This window comes from Acanthopagrus latus, chromosome 1 (genome assembly GCF_904848185.1).
Source record: "Acanthopagrus latus isolate v.2019 chromosome 1, fAcaLat1.1, whole genome shotgun sequence".
Classification (NCBI taxonomy): domain Eukaryota; kingdom Metazoa; phylum Chordata; class Actinopteri; order Spariformes; family Sparidae; genus Acanthopagrus; species Acanthopagrus latus.
This window is the reverse complement of record NC_051039.1, coordinates 9,366,246-9,389,171: the sequence shown is the minus strand read 5'-3', so window position 1 is coordinate 9,389,171 and position 22,926 is coordinate 9,366,246. Positions and strand designations below refer to the sequence as shown.

At 42.6% G+C, this 22,926-nt stretch overlaps 1 protein-coding gene across 3 annotated transcripts in view; it reads right to left on the bottom strand.

Annotated features, from left to right (window-relative positions):
* The window catches only part of lrba (LPS responsive beige-like anchor protein), a 189,787-nt gene that overhangs the window by 127,097 nt on the left and 39,764 nt on the right, over positions 1-22,926 (bottom strand). For 2 of the 3 annotated variants that reach the window (XM_037098981.1, XM_037098998.1), the window contains exons 18-29: positions 22,114-22,222; positions 21,678-21,759; positions 19,178-19,301; positions 18,869-19,061; positions 10,988-12,442; positions 10,700-10,893; positions 10,140-10,293; positions 9,152-9,332; positions 7,342-7,475; positions 6,554-6,661; positions 6,293-6,434; positions 5,644-5,989 (exon numbers count right to left, since the gene is read on the bottom strand). In XM_037098981.1, coding sequence (XP_036954876.1) covers positions 5,644-5,989; positions 6,293-6,434; positions 6,554-6,661; positions 7,342-7,475; positions 9,152-9,332; positions 10,140-10,293; positions 10,700-10,893; positions 10,988-12,442; positions 18,869-19,061; positions 19,178-19,301; positions 21,678-21,759; positions 22,114-22,222 — 3,222 coding nt within the window. The remainder of the gene's footprint in view (positions 1-5,643; positions 5,990-6,292; positions 6,435-6,553; positions 6,662-7,341; positions 7,476-9,151; positions 9,333-10,139; positions 10,294-10,699; positions 10,894-10,987; positions 12,443-18,868; positions 19,062-19,177; positions 19,302-21,677; positions 21,760-22,113; positions 22,223-22,926) is intronic. The other variant, XM_037098989.1, reaches the window with a different exon arrangement.

The window sequence follows — 22,926 nt, the reverse complement described above, 5'->3', positions numbered from 1 at the left end:
CCAGCTTAAATTTCTAAACACAGCTATCTATGTAATGATAATGCCGCTGCTTTAGACGGCCCTCCTGTGAAGTAACAGGAAGTGTTTCTCGTACTGATGCTGTACAACTGAGTGGAGTTCAATTCCTGTCCGCCGAACAGCAGATGGGAGGAGAGCAGCATGCAGATAAGCTGTCAGTTTAGACCAGGGCTCTGACAGACCACTGGTCATATCAAAGAGAGCCTGGCCCTGCTTATCAGTGCTGACACAGGGGGAGCAGGGTCTAATCACTGGCTACTGCTCCCTCTCAGAAACACAAACCAATGCAGGGTTACACAGATATGCAAGCATGCATCAGATGCACGACATTTGAATATAGAAAAGAGTAGTACAGACAAAAGAGCTAACACACATTCCTGCACGTTCTCAGGGTCTGTTTGTATGCAGGCTTTCACACACACACACACACACACACACACACACACACACACACACACACACACACACACACACACACACACACACACACACACACACACACACACACACACACACACACACACACACACACACACACACGAGGGTAGTTGGGTCTGGCTTCCTGCGGTGCCGACAGATACCTGGCTGCACTTTCAAAGGCTGTTCTCGGTTGATTTAAGGCAGCTGATCAGATCTATTAAAAGTTACTGTGAATGTTAAACCCTGACAGTTGACCTTTGCTTCGAGTGATCTATGTTTTCGAGAATAACAGAGCTGCATACGGATCCCAGCGGCTTGACAGTTGTGTTTGAAATACAAACACATACTGAGAAGGTCCGGAGTGATGCATAAAAACTGAGGTAGTGATAGAACAGAATCAAATCTGCCAACAGGGGCAGAGATAAAAGATTCTGGTAACTTCTACTCTGTTCTGATAGTGAGCGGCCTGGATGCTGGTATCAGGGAACGAGGGCGGCACTGACGTGAAGCACCCCAAGGTGTCAACAGCAGGAGAGAGAGGGACGGGGAGACAGAGGCCCCCCCCGGAGTGCAGAGGCTGGGAGTGTGTGCATCTACAAATATTTGAATATATGCATACCGAGTATACAAATAAATGCATGAGGGCACAAGTGTGTACGAGTCTGCCAGTGAACATGTCCGTGTATGTGTTTGGCCTTCCATCTGTTCCCCAGCAAAGGCCCAGTGAATTATTCAGCAGGTCATTAGCCACACTTATCATGAGTGGGCCGCCCCAGTCGATTAATCAGCCGTCAGCGGCCCCACTCAACCCACAAACAGAAGCCCAGGGCAGAGTGCGTATGTGTGTGTGTGTGTATGCTGGTCCGAGGCTGAATTATTAAAGGCTTTAACCTATAATGGATAAGTGCAGTAAACACTGGGATTCCAGTAATCTCTGCTATTTAAGGTAAAAACAAGTGCAAGAATGAGTGAGACAGTGTCAGTGGTGTGTTTGTGTGTGTAAAAATACCACTCTCTTGAGTGTTAACCACATGTGAGGGAGGGGAGTGAACACCCTAGCAGAGCTTTGATCTCTCCTCTTTCACTCCCATTTCATGCAACCCTGGACATGTGAATGTTCCAAGTGTTATTCATTGACCGTACACGCTGACACATTTGCATGTACGCACTATTTTTACATCAACTGTAATAAAGTCCACAGCATGTGAGAGTTTCTCGAGCTGTGATTGGGCGATGACGGCTGGTGTGGGTGGGGCATTACATTGATGACATCAGTGATTAATGGAGCGGAGCGACTGGGACCTAAGGGCCTACAAAGTATGAGAATAGCAAGTGTTTTTCATGTGTGTTTGCAAGGGTGTGTGCACGAGGATACTGCTCTGGGCTCAAGTATACATCCATGATGTATGTGTCGGACATGCACTGGATGGATGGTATTTATTTTGACCAAAAGGCAGCTAGACAACGCAGTGAAAAGGCAGGGGATGTTGACGTTTTGTCTGAAGTGGTTTTATTATATACTTTCTGAAAAATGTGGACAAGTACGCATTAATGGGCAGGTACATGTATTGCACCGTAGTGCAACCCCTTATTTTGTAACGTCGGGAGGCATCTTGGGAGCTTTGGTGTTTATGTGAATTCTGAGTGTTAGTGTCTTATAAGGCTTGTGAATGGCTATATTCTTAAAAGGTTATGCTTTGGAAATGCAACACATAGTACTAATACCAAGATAATACTTGCCACTATGTCAATAGGGCCAATATTGGCTTGTTTTTTTAGAACACTTTGCAGACTGCATTAAGAACGTGCACTACGCCAACATACTTTCTTACTGGAATTGAGTCACACTGCATAATTTGGAAAGTGTCTTTCAAACATTTGTGTTTCAAACATGAGCAGCTCCATGTGAGTAATGATAGAAATTGTATGAAACAGTACTGACTGTATGTTTAAAAGTACTTAGTAGTTAGATCTTATTCTACAATTGGGTTCAGACCAACTTCAGCTTTAATATTTTTTAATACTGTGCTTTGGTCTATTGTACATCGGACAGTAAACATGTCAAATGAATGATTAACTTATATTTGTGATATCTGAAAGAAAATCTAAAAAAATTTCTGCCAATTACGGTATGATGAATAAGCAAAATCAAAAATCTAAAAAAGCTGATAGCCATTAATGGTTTATTAATGATTGGGTTTCCAGTTGGAAAGTTATCATCATCTTAAAATGTATTATTATGGTAGTATTTATCATCATCTTTTTGTTCCAGTGGATATTGGGCACTCACTGATTATTTTTAAAGGACTGTTGCCAAAAATGTTTATATTCAGTGTTTGTTTCCGGTTCCTCCCAGAAGATGAACTTGTGTGAATCCCAGCTTGCACTCACAGAACCTCACTCACTTCACTTTCAGTTGTGTTTGTGTCTGACATGATTACCCCCCCCCTTTCCTAAGAAGTACATTAACAACACTTCACCATCAACAAAACTCATCTGTACATCAACTTTCACATGCATGCGGAGTCTGCCTTCAGGAATGCAAACAACTGCACCATGTATATCCCAACGTCTAACACACACATTCTGCTGAAACATGCAGACTAAATCACCGGCTTGTACAATGACACTGTTTAGTTCTGGTTAGTGTCAGCAAATATTTGCAGACTGGCTGTCATAACAGGGGCATGGCTGAGAAATGGATGGGAGAAATCCAGCAGGTCTCCACTAGTAAATAAATCAGCAGGGATACTTCACCCCCTGACCAGCCTGCAGTTTTTATCTGGGCGATCCCAGCTTCTTTCATACATTGCCCTCGTAAATCCAGCCCCCCCTGGGTAAGTGGAAAGTGGCCATGTTTTGGCAGGAGATGTCAGTGTAGAATGTCAGCTCTGGCTTGTACTGGTGTCACTGGGAGGCTTACTGGTTAGTGGGAGATGCTGAGCAGTGATAGAGTCATTACAACAAGATAATAAACACAGAGCATGTCTACATGCGCGGTTGGTAGAATTAGTAAGGGTAAGGACTAGAGACAGCTGGCTGATAAAGAGAGGTAAGCTGAGGAGATAAGGGAATAAATATAGGAGCAAAGCCAGTGACTGATATGCAAATAAGGCTAGTTTTGACCAAAAGACATTAAAATAATATTGGCCCCCTGACGGTGAGGTCAGAAGAACAGTGGGAATCTGGGTCAAAGAAAGAAAATATCCTTGTTTTATATCATTGTAATGCTCTTATCTTTAGGTTCTGGGCTGTTGGTTTGATAAAAGAGCCAATTTGAAGATGTCACCAGGGCTCTGGGTAATTGTATTGATGTACATTTCTAACTAAATTTGATAAAAAACAATAATTGGAAGAGAACAAAATGCTTACAGGGTAAAGGGCCGTCAAACCCAAGAATGTTTACTATATGAAAATTGCAATCAAAGAAATATCTAAGCAATGACATTGATGATAAGATAGCATTCTGTAAACAGTGATGCCAAGCTTCAGCTGCGTGCAGAAAATCCCTCAAAGATGAGAGGAGTTAAGAGCTTTCAAAAACATCTGTTACAAGCGTAAGCACAAATTTTATTCATTCTTTCTTATGAGTCAAAATTAATAACCAAGTATGCATACGTTACGTTTGGATGGAGGATGGGTCTCAGCACAGAGTAGACCTGATATATTCTGACTGTTTAGCAGGATGTCGAAGGTACAATGCGTTATTTTGGTGTGTTATTTCCAGCTTGACAAAATGTTTAACTGGTTCAAACCTTAGATTCAGATTTATTCCAGTTGGCTGTCAGTGTTTCAAGCATTAATTAAATCAGTCTGAAAGTGTTACCATTTGCTTCTGTCTTTGTCGTTACAGATAAGCATGTTATAGCATGGATTCTACCATCCAGTTTATTTATAATGTCACAAATTCAGGTCAACCTTAAGCTTTAACTAAAATTATTATTAGTTACAGCCCAACAATGTGTTAATGTGCGAACACCCTCAGAGTGGCTTTTATTTCCTCTTAAAAAGGAGCTTGGGTAAAGTTGGCCCACTGTGCCGGGCTGTACACCTCCCAGAGGCTCCTATACACAGCGAGAGAGCTGTTAGTCTATGTTCTCCAGCTCTCCTTACATCCTCTCTCCCTACTGAGTGTGCTCAGCGGACAGGAGCCAGTCTAATCCCCCTGATATGAGGAGTGCCCTGAGACCTGACAAAGCATTCCTCAGATAAAGACATGCGATCACAGAGATGCCGTGGAATTCCCACAGTTGGGGGTAGGCAGACTGACTGAGTGCGTTTGTGAGACGGCGAAATGGAGAAATGTTTTCTTCAGACCATGAGAACCTTGACTTGACATCGCCCCCTTGGAGACTTCTTTCTCCCACTTCTCCCATCTCTCTACCACCTTCCCCCCACCCGCCCCCCTTCTGCCGTTTGTGAACGCCTGTCTCAGAATCAACGCTCCAAATGCAAACCAGACCAGTGACCATCCTCTCTCACCTGGGCCCGTCTGTGGCTACAGTACCCGGCGCTGCGTTTGAAGCCTTATTCCTGACTGTTCACCCCTGCACCTCCAGGGGTAATGGCAAATTATATAGCATTTATGCCAGAAAAAAGGGGGGATACCGCTTGGAACGTAAGACGGGGGGAGACGAGCAGCAGCAGAGATGAAAAAGAAAAGTGACATGGTGAAAAAAAACAGCTTCCTGCCAGCTTCTTCTCTTCATCCCAGACATGACTCCTGTTTTCCTTAAGACAGGTTCTTCTGTGAGGCGATTTGCTCGGGATGAAGATGCACAATAGAGAACAAAAAGAAAGAACAATGGGAGTAAGGGGGAAAAAGTGGGAGACTAAGATTCTCCCCGGTTCAAAAGGGTTTCTGTTACAGAAGGTTTTTCAAGATCCGCCAAAGCCTCCTCTGAGGATACCACTGGGAAATGTCTTCAAGGTCTGACTTTGAAAAGTCCCCTGCAGTCATGGTTGGGTAAATGACATGAAACTGTCAACTATGAAGCTTAAGAATCGGATGTGTATATACAGCACACCATATGGGCTTTTCAGAGAGAGATGAAGCTGTCATGTCTGCACCCATGTCAACACAGATGGAATTTTAGTCCAGATTGTTTTCCACACAATCACAAATGTGCAGACCAGAAAAAAACTGATTTTCTATGATTAGTATGTGCGTGTATGTCAAGTCATATTTTGACCCCAAGTTCTTACCTATCAAACGAGCTGTACTGCTCTCTGGCTGTATCGCCCACACTTCCTATAAATGATGGCGGCAGCAGACTTGGATCCACCATGACGTCATCAGGATTGCTCACTAAGCTGCGTAGGATATCCTTCACATTCTTGCCCTTCGAATCCGCGGGCTGAGAGGGTCTGACCTCAGACGACAGCGTGGACAAGGCCTCTGAGACTGCGTCTGGGCCGTGAGTAACGCCAGAGGATGACAGGTCTGCCTCGCTCGCTGCAGTTGAGGTGTGGTCATCACCTATGCCGGAATCATACCGCCGGAGAGAGACGCCGTTCTCTACTTCAAGTCCACCAGAAATGGCACCGCTATCTAAAGAGACACAATAATGAGGAAGAGATGTGAACAATAAAGTTACAGCAGTGAGATTAATTACGAGAGTTTCCTATCATAAAGTTGGGGCACCAACTACAGGGGAAGAAAAACAAGACGAAATAAAACTTTCCTCTCATTCTGTGGTTTAATACTGTGGAGTGCAATACTGTACAGTTACAATGAACTCTAAAAACGTCAAAGCAGAAAACGATTGGGAACAACTACATGACAGATTACAGAGCAATTTTTCTGTGCAGATAAATATTTCAGATGTTTGTTTTTTTCAGAGCTTCTGTATACCTGTGCTCCTGGCAGACTGCGACCGTTGAGGGTGTTTCCTGTCATTGTGGGGCTCCAGGATGTCGCGGTACTTGGACACCATGAGGACTGAGATGAAGTAGACAACAGCAAGTGCCAGAAACTGAGCCTGCTTACTGTCCTCCTGAAACAAACAATATACACTAAACGACCTGAGTGTGTCTGATCATTTGAGTAATTTCATGGGTTTTGCGCACGTTGTGTTTTGCCAGCACGTTACAATGTGTTTTCTGTATAACTCACGATATCTCTGAAGACGACAGCCCTGAGGCGGTTAATGTCCATGTCCTGAAGAAGCCGGTCCAGGTCTCTGATTGGAGACATGCCACCTGTCACTGCATCAACAGGACTCTGCGTGCATGCAGGAAAATCAAAACCATTACCGCAAGAATTGGATCATTGTCTCGAAGTGAAGTGCGACCGCACGTGTACTTTACACCAATCGGGATGTTTATTAATCCATGTGCACTTCATGGAGCAGGGTAAGGTTTCCCAGCTTAGGGAAGCCATCCCTCCTGGGATCATGTCCTTAACATAATGGCTTTTCTATGGAGCCACTGCATTATAAATGAGCTTTAACACCCGGTTCAGGGAAGAACAACATGACTTTACTGGAAGCCACTGTATCAAATCAAAGGGGCAATGACACAAGGCCTTGTCTAGTGTCACAAATAGCAACCAGTGCGGTAATATAATAAGATATGAGATAATGCAATAACACTTGGCTGTTGTTGGCGAGCAGGGTAGAGCACAAAGCTCCTTCAGGTTTTGTTGAGTATGGGAAAAGAGCAAAGGAAGATGAATTTTCAAGTGGAAAAAAAAGAAAAACTTAAAGAACAACTAGTACAAGAGTGAGAGATTAAAGAGATTTACAATGTGAATTTGAAATTGCAACATCAGATGAAGAGTGTGTGTGTGTGTGTGTGTGTGTGTGTGTGTGTGTGTGTGTGTGTGTGTGTGTGTGTGTGTGTGTTTGTGTGCGCGTGTGTGCGTGTAGAAACTAAAGTGAGGAGATGATTTGGTTCACTTGCCTGCGCAGCTGCAGACTTGGATGTTCCCATCATAGTGCTGGGCATGGCTGTGTAGCTGCGTGCTGAGCCTTCTGTGCCATGCTTGAATTGGGCTTGCTGACACTCCAGACAGTTTCTCACTGCCATAGCACACACTGGGGAGGGATGGAGAAAGAGATATTATGTGACATCATAAATAAAGTCATTCTAGGAGAAATATGTAAAAGCATTATGCCGAAGTCCCCAGAAAGAGATGGTATCCAAAGCAAATTTACAAACAAACAGATAAATCTCTGTGAAAATCTGGCTCATAAACTAGGAGAGCCAGAACAGGAGCGGCTGAGAGAGACGAAAACAAAGGAGAAAAAGTGGGGCCATGACAAGGTCAGTGCTCTGGCCAACTCTGGCAGCATCGTTCACTCTTCCCTGCTCCACCTCTCCTCCCAAGGTCACAGTGCAAGGGTGTGCTCTTGAATCACACCCACTGTGTGCAGCTCCCATAACAAATGACACTGCTCGGGTGTGCACATGCTGAGTAGGCAGGACGATACGTCCTTTGTCGCGAAAAAACTCTTGCGGTACGACAACTTTAGGCGGGTCCAAAACTGGCACACTTACCATTTGTAATCTAATGTGCGGCTCCTCTGTTGGAGACCCTCCCAACCCCCACTGCTCCGTACTTGACAACTGACAAATGTTAACTCTGAGCCATTTAGATTACGAAGGAGGGAATTATTCTGTCTGGAAATGGGCTCGCTTTTTCCATTAGGACTACTCTTTCATACGGCCATTTATAAAAAGAGAGGGGGGAGGGAGGGTGGAGATGCTAAAACCTTGTTACAGTCTTACAAAATCAGATTAGGTGCCAGCAATGGGGAGCGCATACCTCATCAAATATTCATTTCATAACGGCTGCTCTCTAAATCCGGACCTGTAGTACGCTGGCATCGCTTTCCTGCGAAAACCCCAACAGCAGCACGGGGAGTTGGATAATATCTGAGAGGAGGGGCGCTCTTTGTTTTAACAAGTTTGCGTTTTTCTTTGTTTGCAACCTTCAGCGTAATGAGCATTTAAAAGCCAAAACCGATACCTGGATATGCACCATTACGTATCTGGAACAAAGCATGAGGAAATTATTTAAATCAGTGTAGAGAGTACTGCACCGCTTCCACGCTGAGTGAGAGTGTTCACTGTGTTGATCTGTGTTTGCTGAAAAGGTGCGCCACATAAAATGAATAATGTAAGAATTTCAATATCTTTTATTCAGCTGGAGCGTGGCTTGGCCTTTTGATGCTGTCAGAGGCAACTGTAATAGCCTGGAACAGAAGGTAGGAAAAGGCCTCAGGCTACGCTGCAGTATAGTACCGCCAAGGCCATTAAGGAGAACTCACTATATCACGATAGCAGCCATTTTAGAGCGTTGCCATGCAGTGGGGTTATAATAACAAGATAAGAGAGAGCCGATACGAGCAGAGCAAAAAGAGGCGAGGGAAATGAGAGCGGGAGATGGAGAGGAAGACGGCGGAAAAGAAAGAGAATACAGAGGAGAGGGTCAAAAAGACTACAGGGAGCCATGACTGAGGCTAATACAAGAGGCTACAGCCCGCTGATATGAGGCGGATCAGTGAACAGGGGAGGATAGAGTGCTTGGTAAAAGCAGGAGATAAAGACACAGATGAACAGAAAGCTAAAAAAATATTGTTAGAAATTTTAAAAAATCAGAAAATTAAAAAATTAAAAGAACAGGACGGACGAGAAAGAACAAATGAGCAATTTTAGCAAATAATGAGTCTATTAAAAGAAAAAAACTGGTGGAGAAAAGTGTGCGTACCAAGGCGAAGGCACTGTCGGAGGATGCCTCCTGAAGACATATTTTTCTCAGCTTCTATCTCGGTGAAGTTAAGGGAGCTGGCAAAGATGAGAACATCAACGAGGTTGATGAGGCGCTGAAGGAAGGTGATGGAAGCCTCCACAGTCAAACCTTGAGATGGTTCAATGTTCTCCAGTTCATGCTGGTTATAGAGAGAGGAACATGTTCAGTACTTAATATATAAGTCATTGTAGAACTATATAAACAGGATTAACATTTTCTATATTCTTATAGATTCAGTATAGATTAAGCATGATTTGTAACTATGAGAAGGGTTTTTCTCTGTGCAAGTAATAAGAATGCTTAAAAAGAAAAAAACAATATCTTATGTAAAAACAAAAAAAGCTTTGGTCACATAAGAAAACTTAAAAATGTTGCATGTCATGTACACTACAGAATGTACAGGAGTCAAAACAGCAGCATCGGATGAGAATTACAAAGTACACCAATGAAACGACTGCATGATGATAGAGAAAAGGCTATTTTTTGTTTCCAGCCAACAAACATATACGTGAAAAAAAAGAAATAAATCCTAAAATTATTGAATAAAATGCTTTTAAAATTGTCATGTAAACGCTACAGTATACTCACGAAACATCCTGATAGAAGTATTTGTTACATCCAGATTTAAATGTGGCTTAAGACCAACAACAACTGAATGCAATACAATTATAATGGAATTGAACATCACCTAGTTTCACTGATAGGCCAGTAAACTGACAGGAGCAAAGAATCGCACAAGAGCCACAGTGACCGAGATCAGACGACACAAAAACAAACTAACAATGTTAGGATGCAGCTAACTGTAGTCTAATGTGATTGGGAAAGGTCAATGTGGATGGATAACTTCCTGTGAGTGGAGCCATCAATTAGATACACAGCCACAGTTAAGGACACACACATAAAATCACTCTCTCTCACATGCACACACACATATAAGAAGACTCACTGAGGATGAGGTGGCAGCAGAGAGCAGAGGTAAAATGCCTCCACAAGCCATGATGAGGTTGTCCACCACCTGGGAGATGAGGTGGATGCTGTTGTGGACGAACACGACGTTCTCACTGCTGTTCACAAAGTCCAAAATCGTCTTTGTGGAGTGGCTAACAGGAAAAAGAAGAGAAAACGTGCTTTGTTAATAAACCCCACAATGTAGAATATAACCAATTTAACCTAAGTGAGTGTTTTTTTTGACAAGCTAAAATGCATGGCATGTACTTTCTAATGCCAGGGATCATGGATTTGGATCATGGAAGCTGTCATTTTAACTTTTGAACAACCGCGACTGCAGGTGAACACATATCTGCGTAACTCAGGGAGAAACACAACGATTTGTGAAGGGCTTTTTCAGACCCGTGCACCACTTCATTAGGAGCAGGCTTGTGGGGTGGAATCCTCTTCTCCTCAGAGGAATAAAAAGCCAATAAATCGCTATTCCATTAATCAATTAACTAAATGATTGTTGGCTAAAGCATTAGCAAAGTCAGAGTCAGCGGTTTGGTACCCTACCTCCTCCACATCTGAACATCTGTCTCAATAGAGAAGAGCAGGTCAGTGAGGAGCCGCTGGTGCATGCTGGACCAGCGGAACTCTGGGATACGGAACATGGTGGAACGAGGCGCCGAGGAGCTGCTCTCTCTCTGTTGACCTGAAGGTCCTCCTGCTGCCGCTGCTGATGCTGCAGGCTGGCCTTGGCTTGTTTCCTACAGAGAAACACCAGAATAATCTTTAAAACGACGATCAAGTCTATACAACACGATTTTTGCGAGATCAAAAGTAAAGAAAGTAGAATCGTACTGTTGCAGAAGTCTCCTTCAGTTCAAGTCTTTCTGTGTCTAAGGCCACATTAGAAACATCCAGCCTGGCGATTTTGATCTCTTTGGTCTTGCTGACAGAATCTGCGCTCTTCTGGGTGCCAGGTTCGGAGGCAGAGGAGGCGGAGGCGCTGCGGTCTGCTGAACTGGACTGGTCTTCAGTGGTGGTGGTGGTGGTGGTGGTGGTGGCGGTCTCTGTAGGCTGGATAGGTGAGATGGAATCTGATGCTGCTGCAACCTCCTGTGCAGCTGTAGAGGGCAGTGTGGTATCTGAGGGCTGCTGGTCTGCAGTAGCGGTTTCAGTTACGGTGGAAGACTGTTCCTCTTTAACTTCTTCTTTGGGTGGTTCTGTGACACTTTGTTCAGGTGGTTCAGCTGAAGGAGTCTGACTCTCCAAACCAGACACCTCTTGAGTTTCACTCTCTGCAGTTTCTTCTTGTTCTCTGACCTCCTGTTTCTCATCTTTTTCATCGTCTGTCTTCGTCTCTTGTCCTTCCCGATCATTTCCCTTGCCTTCATTATCTTCATGTTCATCTTCCTCCTTTTTATCTACCTCCTCTTCCTCTCCAGCAACAGCGGATACATAAGAGGACTCCTCTTGGCTATCATCAACATCACTCTGGTGGATCTGCTCACTGGCAGCCGACACGTCCACCAGGTCTTCGTTGACGATGGAGGCTCCACCCAACACGCTGTTCTCCAGACAGGCCTCAGTCTCAGGGGATGTTTGGTCGGTCTTATCTTTTTCTTCTGAAACCACTGTCAGTTCTGTATCTGCTTCATTTAAAGAGTCGTCTGTCATGGAGTGTGATGATTCACCTTTGTCAGGATCACTCCCAGATTTTTCATCGTCACTTACAGTTGTTTTTGCATCATCGCTTGCAGATGTTGCAGCGGTGTCACTAACCACTTCCACTGCTTTCATATCATCCGTTTCAACCTGGTTGCTAACTGATGTTTGTAGATTATCGGTGTGCTTGTCAGTGGAGGTCTCAGGCACTGGTTCCTGCTTGCTGGTCTCTTCGATATGCTCATCTTTTATGTTTTTTTGTGTCACAGTATCTTCATCTTTTCTTTCACTTGCAGCCTCAGAAGACGCCTGAACCAACTTCTGATCATCTTCTTCTGCCCTGGCCAGGATGTTGGACACGGTGATGGCTGCAGGCCCCGTTCCATCAGCAGCCTCCAGTGGGCTGGAGGTGATAGTTGAACTAGATGCTGAGTCAGGAGACTTCGGGCCGTGCTCGTCCACTGTGAGCTCAATGACAGTAGAAGGAGCCGTCTCCTCTGCAGATGGCCCGTTTACACTTTCCATGGTCTCTGAGCTCTGGCTGACACCAGAGATGGTTCGGATGGTGCTCAGGGAGCCTGCAGACTCCTGACGCTGGTACTGCCGGAACATACGGGACAGATTTTCTTTGTGCTGCTCAAAGGTTACCTGCAAAGACAGAAGACGATAGGTTCAAATGCATGAAATACCAGTCGTTTTGGCACCTTCAATCTACCTTATTGGTCCAGCCTTTTATCCAAGGGTAAATGTGATTTCTCACAACTCAGGTCTTACTTTTTTAGATTTGGAGATCATGTCATTCAATTATCATGAGATCTTGAAACATCTGTATTGTGTATATGTAAATACACCGTTAACTGTGCACATATACACATGTAGAATGAGCTCGATTAACTGGAAGTTAACCCAAAAAAATTAGATGAAAATGTCTTAATACCCCCCCACCCCAAAATGGGTCTATACCAACGACTGTATTTAAAGATACATGTCATCCACCTATTAAATAATACACTTAAACATGTGACACCATTAAGTAACAAAAGTTAAAATTCCAAAGAAATCCATGTTTTACCATCTGATCAAATAAGCCCTCCCTCTCTCTTACTTATATCAACTGATGTTTACTCATCAACCCTTTTAATTATCTCACATTGTGCCCGAACATCCTGTTTGATGTGGAAAGTTCTAGAGGCAAGATATTCTCAAAATGCTCTTTAGTTGTGAGCGTATTACTATATGTACCCACTGGGACCATTTGTGGCTAACTGTGCCATATTTAAAACTTTTCCTCTCTCTTATGTGCCGCTGCCCACAGCCTATTAACCTCCATCAGTCTTCTTACATCTGATATGGGTAGACTAGACTGCTAGTCTATAACGACAATGGTCTGCAGTGGCATTTGAGGAAGAGCCCATCCATGTAAGCAGTCATAGATTAGCAGTAGATACTATTAGTGTGTGTCTGCTGGCTGTGCTGAGTGCGTGTCCAGCATCGGCAAATCCTCCCACGCCTAATTTAAGACCCTGCATTAATCACTGGGCATGGAGGACAGAAAGTCAAAGATGGGTTTCAGTGGTGGAGGGAGGAGGAGGAGGGGGGGTGAAACTAGACCCATTTTTGCTGCTTTTTCACCTGAGGCTATTTGGACTGAAGGAAAGAGAGAGAAAGAAACAAAGAAAACGAGAAAGCCAGAGATCAAAAGGGAGAAAAATATATATATATAAGAAATTGCAAAGGAGGGCGAGGAGGAACGTGAGTCATTGAGAGTGGAAGAAAGGAAAGGGAGAGAAAGAAGCTGATTATTTGTAATTAATTAGGCGTTATTGTTCTAAATTAGCCTGCTACACGGGTGCTCATTAATCTTCCGTAGTGGGGAGCAGTGATTGGTAATCCATAGCTGTTTTCTGAGTGCACAGCCTGTTTTAAATGCGCCAGTAGTCCGTCTCTTTCTCTCTTCTCTCCCTCTTTCCCACTGATCACACAGCAAGACCTTCTACCCCATTAGTTTGAGCTTAATTTGACATTTAGCATTTTTAGCAATTAAAAGGCTGCATTCAGAGTGCACCGCTATAGAAATTATGTGGGAGAGTGGCGCAGAACATAACGTCATAGATTCAGGATGCAGTCTGTACATTAAGATGATGTATGTTGGCCTTAAACGGGGCTCTGTAACAGATCCAGTTACCATTAGGCAGAGGTAGTATATGTCTCTGTGGTTTTTAAAAGAGCGTTTAGCCTTGCTGCAATATATAGAAACTGCCCTGGGTGGCTAAGACATCAGCGCTGATCTAATCTAATTTCATTCTACTCCATGACTCGGCCTGGCCTCAGTGGGGTATGGAAAAATGTTATGGTAATGTACAACAACATGGTGGGCTTTTCTAATGTGACAGGTAACATGGTATTAACTGAACGCAGCACGGCCAGATCACTGGAAAGACTTGCTTTGGAAGGGGACACACTATCACAGACAAAGAGACATTGAAATACGTCAATAGTTTGAAACAAAAAATAATTAAGAAAATAACTCTCCTCTTTCCTGCAGTCAAACAATACCTGTGATCACATTTCCAAAACAATGTAAACCTTCAGAGAACCTACAACTGATCCAGAATAAACCGAGGCCCCACACCACAAACTGTTAGGCGAGGGTCAGGGTGGTGAAGCGCTGATCTTGGGAGACCCCCACAGTGGGAGCCTGGGAGTCCCCATTTAGATAAATAGATAGGGACCAACCGCAAAACAAAGGGGGAAATGGGGAGGGCAGCATGTCTCTAATCCGATTAGCTAAATGCAATTCCTCCTCCAGAATCAATGTCGTCTGCTGCTGCTGCGCTGGCTGTGCAGTTTTCGCTCTTGTTCACAATATCTTCCTTTCTCGCTCCTTGTAAAAACATTTTTTCTTCGTAGTTTTTCTCCCGCCCATCTGATTCAGTAATATGCATGCAGCCTTTATCTGTAATTTCTATCACAACCATAGGAGGACAAGTTTGTGCAAGGATCCCTTCAGGCTACTGTTCACTAAAATAGTTTTAAGCCATGGGGTTTCCATTCACTGCGAGATATTTATATTTCTTTGAAAATTACAAGATAAAAAGATCCAATATGTGGATACAAGCATGGCCGACTGGCTTTCTACTGGGCAGTAAAGACAACGCTTGATGCATGGCTATTATCTAGGATTGGCTTCTCGGTGTTCTCACTTTCTCCTTCCTTTGTGCAACTGTCAATGCATCCATTTGAAATGCCAAGAACCACAGCTTGATTCTTGTGTGTGTAATGTCTCAATTACCCCAGAGGGCAAAAAGCTGCATGGCTGAACTACTCTGCATTTGACCCATGAACTGAAAAGGGGTCGATTAACTAAAGTTAAACTAAATTATTTCTTAAAATGTATGATATATTTTGTCAAAGATCTCTTGGCTCATTTCCTCTCATATTTATCTTTGTGGTTAACTGTCTGACAGGTATAATGAAGTTAGCTGACAGTGGGAGTCTGAAGGACAGAAGGACCTTCACGCCCCACATTCCTCCTATTTTGGAGATCTCCTTGTTCTCAAACTGATTTGTGTGCAGAGATGGACGAGGGGCACCTTGGGTGAGTGTGTGAGCTGAGGGTGGGAGGGCTGTTGTGTCAGCGTGCCCACCTGCAAGAACATCTGTCTATTCGCGAAGACACATACACTTACTTCCTAATGACTGACAAAGAAGGATATACACGCAGAAACACACACACAACTCGCAAAGCAGCCCAATGCACATTGTCTTAACCTCTCAAAAAAAATCATAACCAGGTGGTTAAAGTAAAATAAAATATTACATTAATGGTTTTGTCATCCATTATCATGTTCAGACACAGCAGCAGCTTTTTGGGCAACACCTAAGCCAAAAGAATGTATAATCAATGCAGAGAGCATCAAAAACTAACCAAATGACAGATCTAATGGTTGCAGTTGACCTCTTTTGCAAGTTTTATCATTCAGCTTTCTGGATGTTAATTCAATATTATCTGCTTTAGCTTATCTAACTTTCTAAACAAATACATTTTAATAAGAATGGTTTGATCACATACAGTACACGCACACCTAAGCCTTGCACAAACCTATGGAAAAGACTGAATTTATGGCAACAAGAGCTGCTTGTGCAGTAACGAAGCAATTAGAGCCAATCCCAGTGCACAAATCAAGCACCACTCTACAGTTCCAAGCGAGACAAAAACTAAACTCTTACACTCGGAACCTTACTATTTTGTTCAAACGACATGACAGAACATGAGCCTTAAATGAAATGTAGGAAAGCATTAGACACAAAGAAATAATGCAATTAGAGAAAAGGCTTCTTAGTCGACGACAAAATCTCCCCTAGAAAAAGTGTCTTTTCTAGCAAAGAGGTGAAAACATGCATTCAGCACGTGGCATATCATCTCTTAACTGACAACGCTACCATGGTTGACAAAAGGCAAACTAAATCATCAAGTCTGTGTAGAGAAGAAGTGTGCAAATATGTATTTGATTTGCGAATGCATATATGCAGTTATCAAGAGGCTCCCAGTGGGCTGGTTGTATTTATGAGGCCTTGTTTCTCTGATTGTTCTTGCACGGTTCCGATGAATATTCAATGGGCTCGGAGAGAAGGGCTTCCTAGAGCCCAAGAGAAAAGGAGGGCAACGAGAAAATGTGCCTAGTAACTCACACTCGCACAGACACACAGGCACGATCAAGCGCACACACAAAGCCCTGCAGCAGTGGGAGGAGAGAGCAACAGTGACAAACAGCTTTGGTGCTACAAAGGTGGCAGGAAATCTATCAAACGGGACAATAAAATTGCAATTGAGTTTCTTTAGCTTTTTTATAGCAGATGCATGTATCTTGGTGGCTAGCACCCGCTGCACCTATCCGAGTCACAGGCGGTGCCTGAATGCGTGTATGTGTGTGTACGTGTGTGTATCTCACATCTTACAAGTGCATTAGTTTGTTTATACACATGTGTGAGATTCTGTTGTTAGACAGAGTGCTGGTCAACGTTACAGGAGCCAAGAAGAAACAGTATTAATCTTGTGCAATTAAAGTGGGAAAAAAAGGCTTCTACAGGATGATCGGGTATTAAGAACAGTACATAATTTTTTTGCACAACACCGATCTAGACACTTGGCTACAGAGTTAGACCCCGACACACTGCAGCTATATGAGCAGACGAAACAAGAACAAAAGGTTTGGAGCCTGATGGATATATCGTTGTTGTTGCCTATCACATAGGCACTGAAATGTATGTTGTCTGACATCCACTGGTATGAAAAACATTTTTCTTTGTTTTAGAGATTGTAATGCTAAAAAGATTCTTGGAGAATTTTGAATTCTTAAATCCCATGAAGTTTTAGGTGCACTAATGTAATTTCAGATAATAAAGTTTATTGTTGAACTGTAAAATATCCTGCGTCCATTACATATCTTTATCACAAATGTTCGATGTCGCCTCTGAGGGATCCTTAGCATCTAAAAATATTTCAGCCAATGAAATCAAATTTACTGGTATAGTCTCCAAAAATCAAGTATCGGCCAGGCTCGGATTTTTGCATTAATATTGCTATCAGTACATTTTTTCTTTCCATCAGAAGATACTGTGCAATGGAATTGTTAGTTGAGCCCAACCTACATGGCAGTTTGCCGATATTGGGCTATTACAGATATATCAGTATCAGTGTATAGATTGTCCAATATGCAACAATATTATAATTTAAAAAAAAATCTTCTTAGGTTAATTTATAATTATTAAACGTCCCAGTGATATAAATGGATGACACAGATTTTATTTTAGACAACAAAGTTCATTGCTAATCCATAAAATATCTTGTCTATCTTGTTTATCAGCTGATGTATCAAAATTGGAATTAAGAATTTACTGCCCAATATCAGCATCTTCCCCAAAAACACTGATTATTAGTCAGGTTCTAAGTGTTGGATTTAATTTTGCAAGAAGAGAATCGTAAAGAAAGAAAACGTGATATGTTTTCACTGTGCCACAATGTGCCCTCATCTTTGTGACTATTTTACATCAAATACTGTCCTTGAATGTGTTACATCTCCTCAAACCTTCATTTGTACATTTTCACTGCAGGTTAGTTCTACAGTGTTCAGAGGTGTGGAGAGACACAGGAGGCGCGGAGCATCAAGTATACAACACACACAAACACAGCATCCTGCTAACTGCTGCCTTCATGCTGATCGTCTCCCCGGCAGTCTGCCTGTGCCCCCTACTGGACGCCAGCGCTCACAGCACCTTCACGCTACAGTGAAGCGTCTCATATCACAAGCACTTCTTTAACTCAACCTTCAAACTGCCAGGCTTAAAAACCCCCCAGACCACAATCTGACACCAACCTCAATTACTTCACTGCATTGGAACAGAGTAGCGTAATTTGATATCAACAGTGAATTACTAAAGCAGTATTTTGAATTCAGCTTTTGGAAATAAGAAGTGCCAGAAGTTTATTTTTATCTGCGCAACGTGAAAGAAAGAGACTCTGTACGTAAATAAAGAGTGGAAGGGCTGGTGGACTGATTCCTATTGGTTTACACTGCAACTCGCTTTTAAATTATAATCACTGTACGGCTTCCATAGCTTAATCTGATGGGCACAGAGAGGCAAGGTTCAATTACTGCGCTAGTCTGCACTGAGAGTTAAAGGGTCAGATGATATTGCTCTCTAATTTCTTACTTGATGAGCTGCATTATGTCAGATTCAAACTAAACATGTGGGTGACAGAGATGATGGGTTTGACTGAATACTGCCGTCTGTATTGGTTGGGATCAAACCAGGAGGGTTTGCAGTCATGTGGCAAATGTTCAGAACGATTAGGCTGAAAATACTGGAGCAAGTTGTGTGTGTGCGCAAGTGTGTGTTTACTACATAGAGATAAAGAGGGTGCGAGGTAAAACGTGGAGAAACAAAAAATGTGAAAAACTAAAAATGAAACAGATGAGGGGATAGAAGAAGATCAAGATATGAAGATAAATAAAGCTGTGTCTAACCTGCGTTTGTGTGTGTGTCATGCATGGTTATAATGAGCGCTCTGACCTTGGAGTGGGTGATGGACAGGGTGTCCACCCAGACGCGCCAGCCGCCCCACTCGTATTTGATGGCGTGATAGAGAAGGATGCGGAAGATGGCATACACCATCTCTGTGATTTTCTGCTCTTCGGTGTTTCGCGGGTTGATGAAGCACAGGGAGAGCATCCACTCCTGCCACACCGAGCACTGCAGCAGGCTCCTGAAACGAAAAAAAAAAAAAATGTAGTGCTGCATGTGAATCCCGCTGGCATGTAAACACTACGCGGACTGGTGTGTGATGTAGATCTATGTCCTGTGAAGTGTTCGAACTCTTACCTGCGGTTCTCTCGGCTGTTATTGAACAGTTTGATCATGTCTGACAGGAAGACCCTGCGCACCTCCATGCTCTCAGGGGATGGAGGAGAGTTCTTCAGCAGAGCAGCAATCACTTTCAGAATTTCTAGAAAAATATTGAGGAGGATTGAGGTAAAAAAGGCAAAAGGTTACATTTCTGCAGAAATTAATGTGCCATAAAATATAAAAATACTCCTTTTCTGCATCTGTTCAGAATATAGGTCTGTGTTTTTGTAATATGATACGTTCAAATGCGGCAAGTTGTATTTTTAAGGATTAAAGTGAAAAACTTTGGATTTGGAAAGATCCAGCATTTTGCTTGGAAATAAAACTCGCTTTGAGGGGCACAGAGGAGGAAACTGCACAACTCAACAACTAAATCATACATTGGTTCCAACATGTGCAAATCATTGTGTCACAAACTATCTGGACTCGCAGCTGTACACACCTGAAAATCTGTGCCTGTGGTAAGAAAAACAGGACGGACGAAAAAAAAAAAAGAAAAAGAAAAAGAAAATTCTGGGCCATTGATCTTTATCACATTGTAATGGTTTTGGTATTGTTTCAAACGAGAGAGCCGGCGTCACGGCCCCTTCTGGAGGACTTGGCTTGGGTTAAACCAAAGAGACTGACTGTTTAGATGAATTATCTAGACAATGTCAGTGTCCATTTGCATTGAGTAGTGAGACGGCAGGGCTTGGATTTCACTTGTCTCTTCAGACCTTGGCGCTAACCGATGCCCCCTTGCCCCGGCAGACGGTTGTGTTGTTTCTACGCCTTAGTCACTCAAATTATGAGTCGCTGAACCTTTACCGCCAGAAAATTACCCCAGCATGTACCGGGAATGAGGATGGAGGGATGGCGTATTCCCTCCTTTTTTCCATTTGCTCTTGGTTCCTTTCCCTTGAGTTAATTTGAGGGAAACGGTACTTCCTCGGTTTGTTTGATTGGCTCTGACGTTGCTAAAGACTGCAATCAGGGGGCCATTTTTGGGAGTTTGTCGCAGATTAAATCAAGAGAATGCAGGGCAAAGGAGAAACAGACCACCGCTCTATGTTCCATAGAATGTGCTCACATGTACGGACCCGTACTAGGTTTCTATGATATATACCGCCTGTCGAGGATGGTTGGGCAGGAGAGTTTTTAACACAATAAAGGCTTTAGATAATCAATGTGTGACTACAGCAGGGCCTTGTCAGATTAAGGGTGGTTGGAAGTAAACCTTGGTTGTGATTATACCAAGCATTGGATTTCAAACTGATTAAAGCACAAAGGTGCACGTATGTGCGGGAGCAGCAGTATAAAAAGAGAGAGGGATGTTTTCTTTTCTCTCTTGAAATGAATACTTAAGATTTCAGCGTATGAATAGATCTTGTGAGCTGACGTGAAATTGGAGGTAAGTAACAGCCTGAAAATATAAGATGGGAACACTGATCAAAGCCAGGAGTCGCAGTTTCAGCTTATTATGTTGCCGCGTGTAAAAAATGAGCCTGCACCTCCTGCGTTTAATGATGCACTGGTCGAAACTGTTTTGTAGCAGTGCTCGCAGGAGGGTCGTCTTTGGTATTCCGCCTCCATCCCTGTTGGACTTACTTTTGGTTGTAGTGCCATCATTGATGCAGCACTAAAATTATTCATATTTTGTTATTTGATCATGATTAAAGTTCTATTTTGTAGGCTGTATGCTTGTTTGTGAGCAGTGTTTTGTTTTGCTTCGATGATAAATGTTGCATCTTATCTAGTTTTGATGTAACATTATTACTTTGGTGGTCCACCACTCCTAAATGAATATAGACGAAATAGTGTAGTAATACAATAGATATAGATACATATGGGTGGATTTAAGTATACTTTTATTGGACATTTAGTCATAAATAATGTTATTTGAATCTATGTTAATTATTGTTTTAATTATAAAACCCATGATAATATAAATATTCACATGATACACTTAGTTTGACTATCAAAATATAAACATTTACTTCAAGTGCATTTAAATACTAAACAAACATTTTATGACTCAAGCAAATATATTTAAACAAACTCCAAATGTACTTAAATGCAATTTAATAATTGATTAAATTTAAATTATTTGGATTTAAATTAAATAAATGCATACAAAAACATAACACCTTTCACACACTGAATTAAGTGAAGTTTTATTACATGAATCACTCCTCTATGGGAAAATTAATCCTGACAAAACATGATACAGACTTCCAATAAAACTAGCAGATGTGTGTACATTTGTCACTCAAAGCGTTTGCACCATCCTCGTGCTAGGTTTATATCTGACACTCGGTCGTATGAAAATACCCTCTGGCTGTAGAATTTATGACGTTCATTTGTTTGACTGTATGTAGCGATCGCACGGTTCCGTGGGGAATTATCCTTCAGTGCTGTATGGAGCAATAGGTATGTAGAGAGGGTATGCTGCAGGGGATGATTTAGGAGAGTTGTGTGCCGCAGAGGAGGCACTTACGTGGGTTGAGGATCTTCACAGTGGAGTCGGGGTCCGGATGCTGTTTATGGATCACTTGAGTGCAGATCTGTTCTGTAAGAATCTACCCGGGGAGCGAGAGGGGATTCGAGTCGTAAATATCCATGCTGGTCTCAACAATAACAGAGAAACAAACCGCACTATGGATACACAAAGCTGTGTATATGTTTCACCCTCACGTCGCATATGGCTGAATAATTGTTAAATCAAGTTTCTTTCACGTGGTCAGCCATAAAATGTATTATCTCAACAAACTCATTAACTTGTCATGTTGAATAACAGAGGAAAAAATGGATAATTAGAGACAGAAAGGTCAGTTAAATTGCAAAAAAATATATAATGGCAGGCAGCGGGACACAGAGGTTATGACTGTAAATTCAGCACAGGCCGGGAGCATACGCGTATGCAGAGGACTGACCTCAAACAGCACGTTGTAGGTTGTCATGGTGAACTGGTTGGAGTGGAGCATCAGCCGTTCAGTGAGCAGTGAGAAAAGACCATGACTCAGCATGACCTCAGCTCTCCTCCTGATCAGGATATTAAGAGGTCAAAGGTCAGTCAGTAAACATAAGCGTTTGCCAGACAATTGTTGTATCAGAAAGCAATGCAGCACCTCTTCTGAGCTGGTAAATGATATGCAAGTGCACTGAAATACCTCAACTATGATTTTTATTTGAAAAGTAATATTGATATAGAAAATGCCACGGAATATCATAAATCGTGAGAATTGACAAGGGCAAAATCTGGGGTTTCTGATGAGTCAAATAACTGCAGAGGTTGAAATCTGTAACAGTATAAATCAGCTGAGCTCCAGCTGATTTTTGACATGCAGGAAATGAAAAAGAGAATCCCTGCTGACTAAGTAAAAGCAGTTCTTCACAGATGAGCCTTCATCGCCTTTTATCTGTGATCATGGATCAGCTCCAATTTTAGCATCACAGCTCAGCTAAAAAACTGTGGACTGTTTGCAGTCAATCTTGCATCTGGATCACAAGGCTTATTTACTGCTGCGGCGACAGGGATAGCTGTTGGTACTTCTAGTTCAGCTTAAGTTGTGCAGACTGTAATCAGTCATCAGTAAGTGTTTGCCCACTGGACATTGGTGCAGAACTGGACATTTGACTACTGATTAAACCAAAAACAGATCAGAAGTGGCACATGTACATCAAAAGAATGTTCTAAATGAAAGGATGAAGAAGGGGTGGTGAAATGTCTGACAGCTCATGTTTTC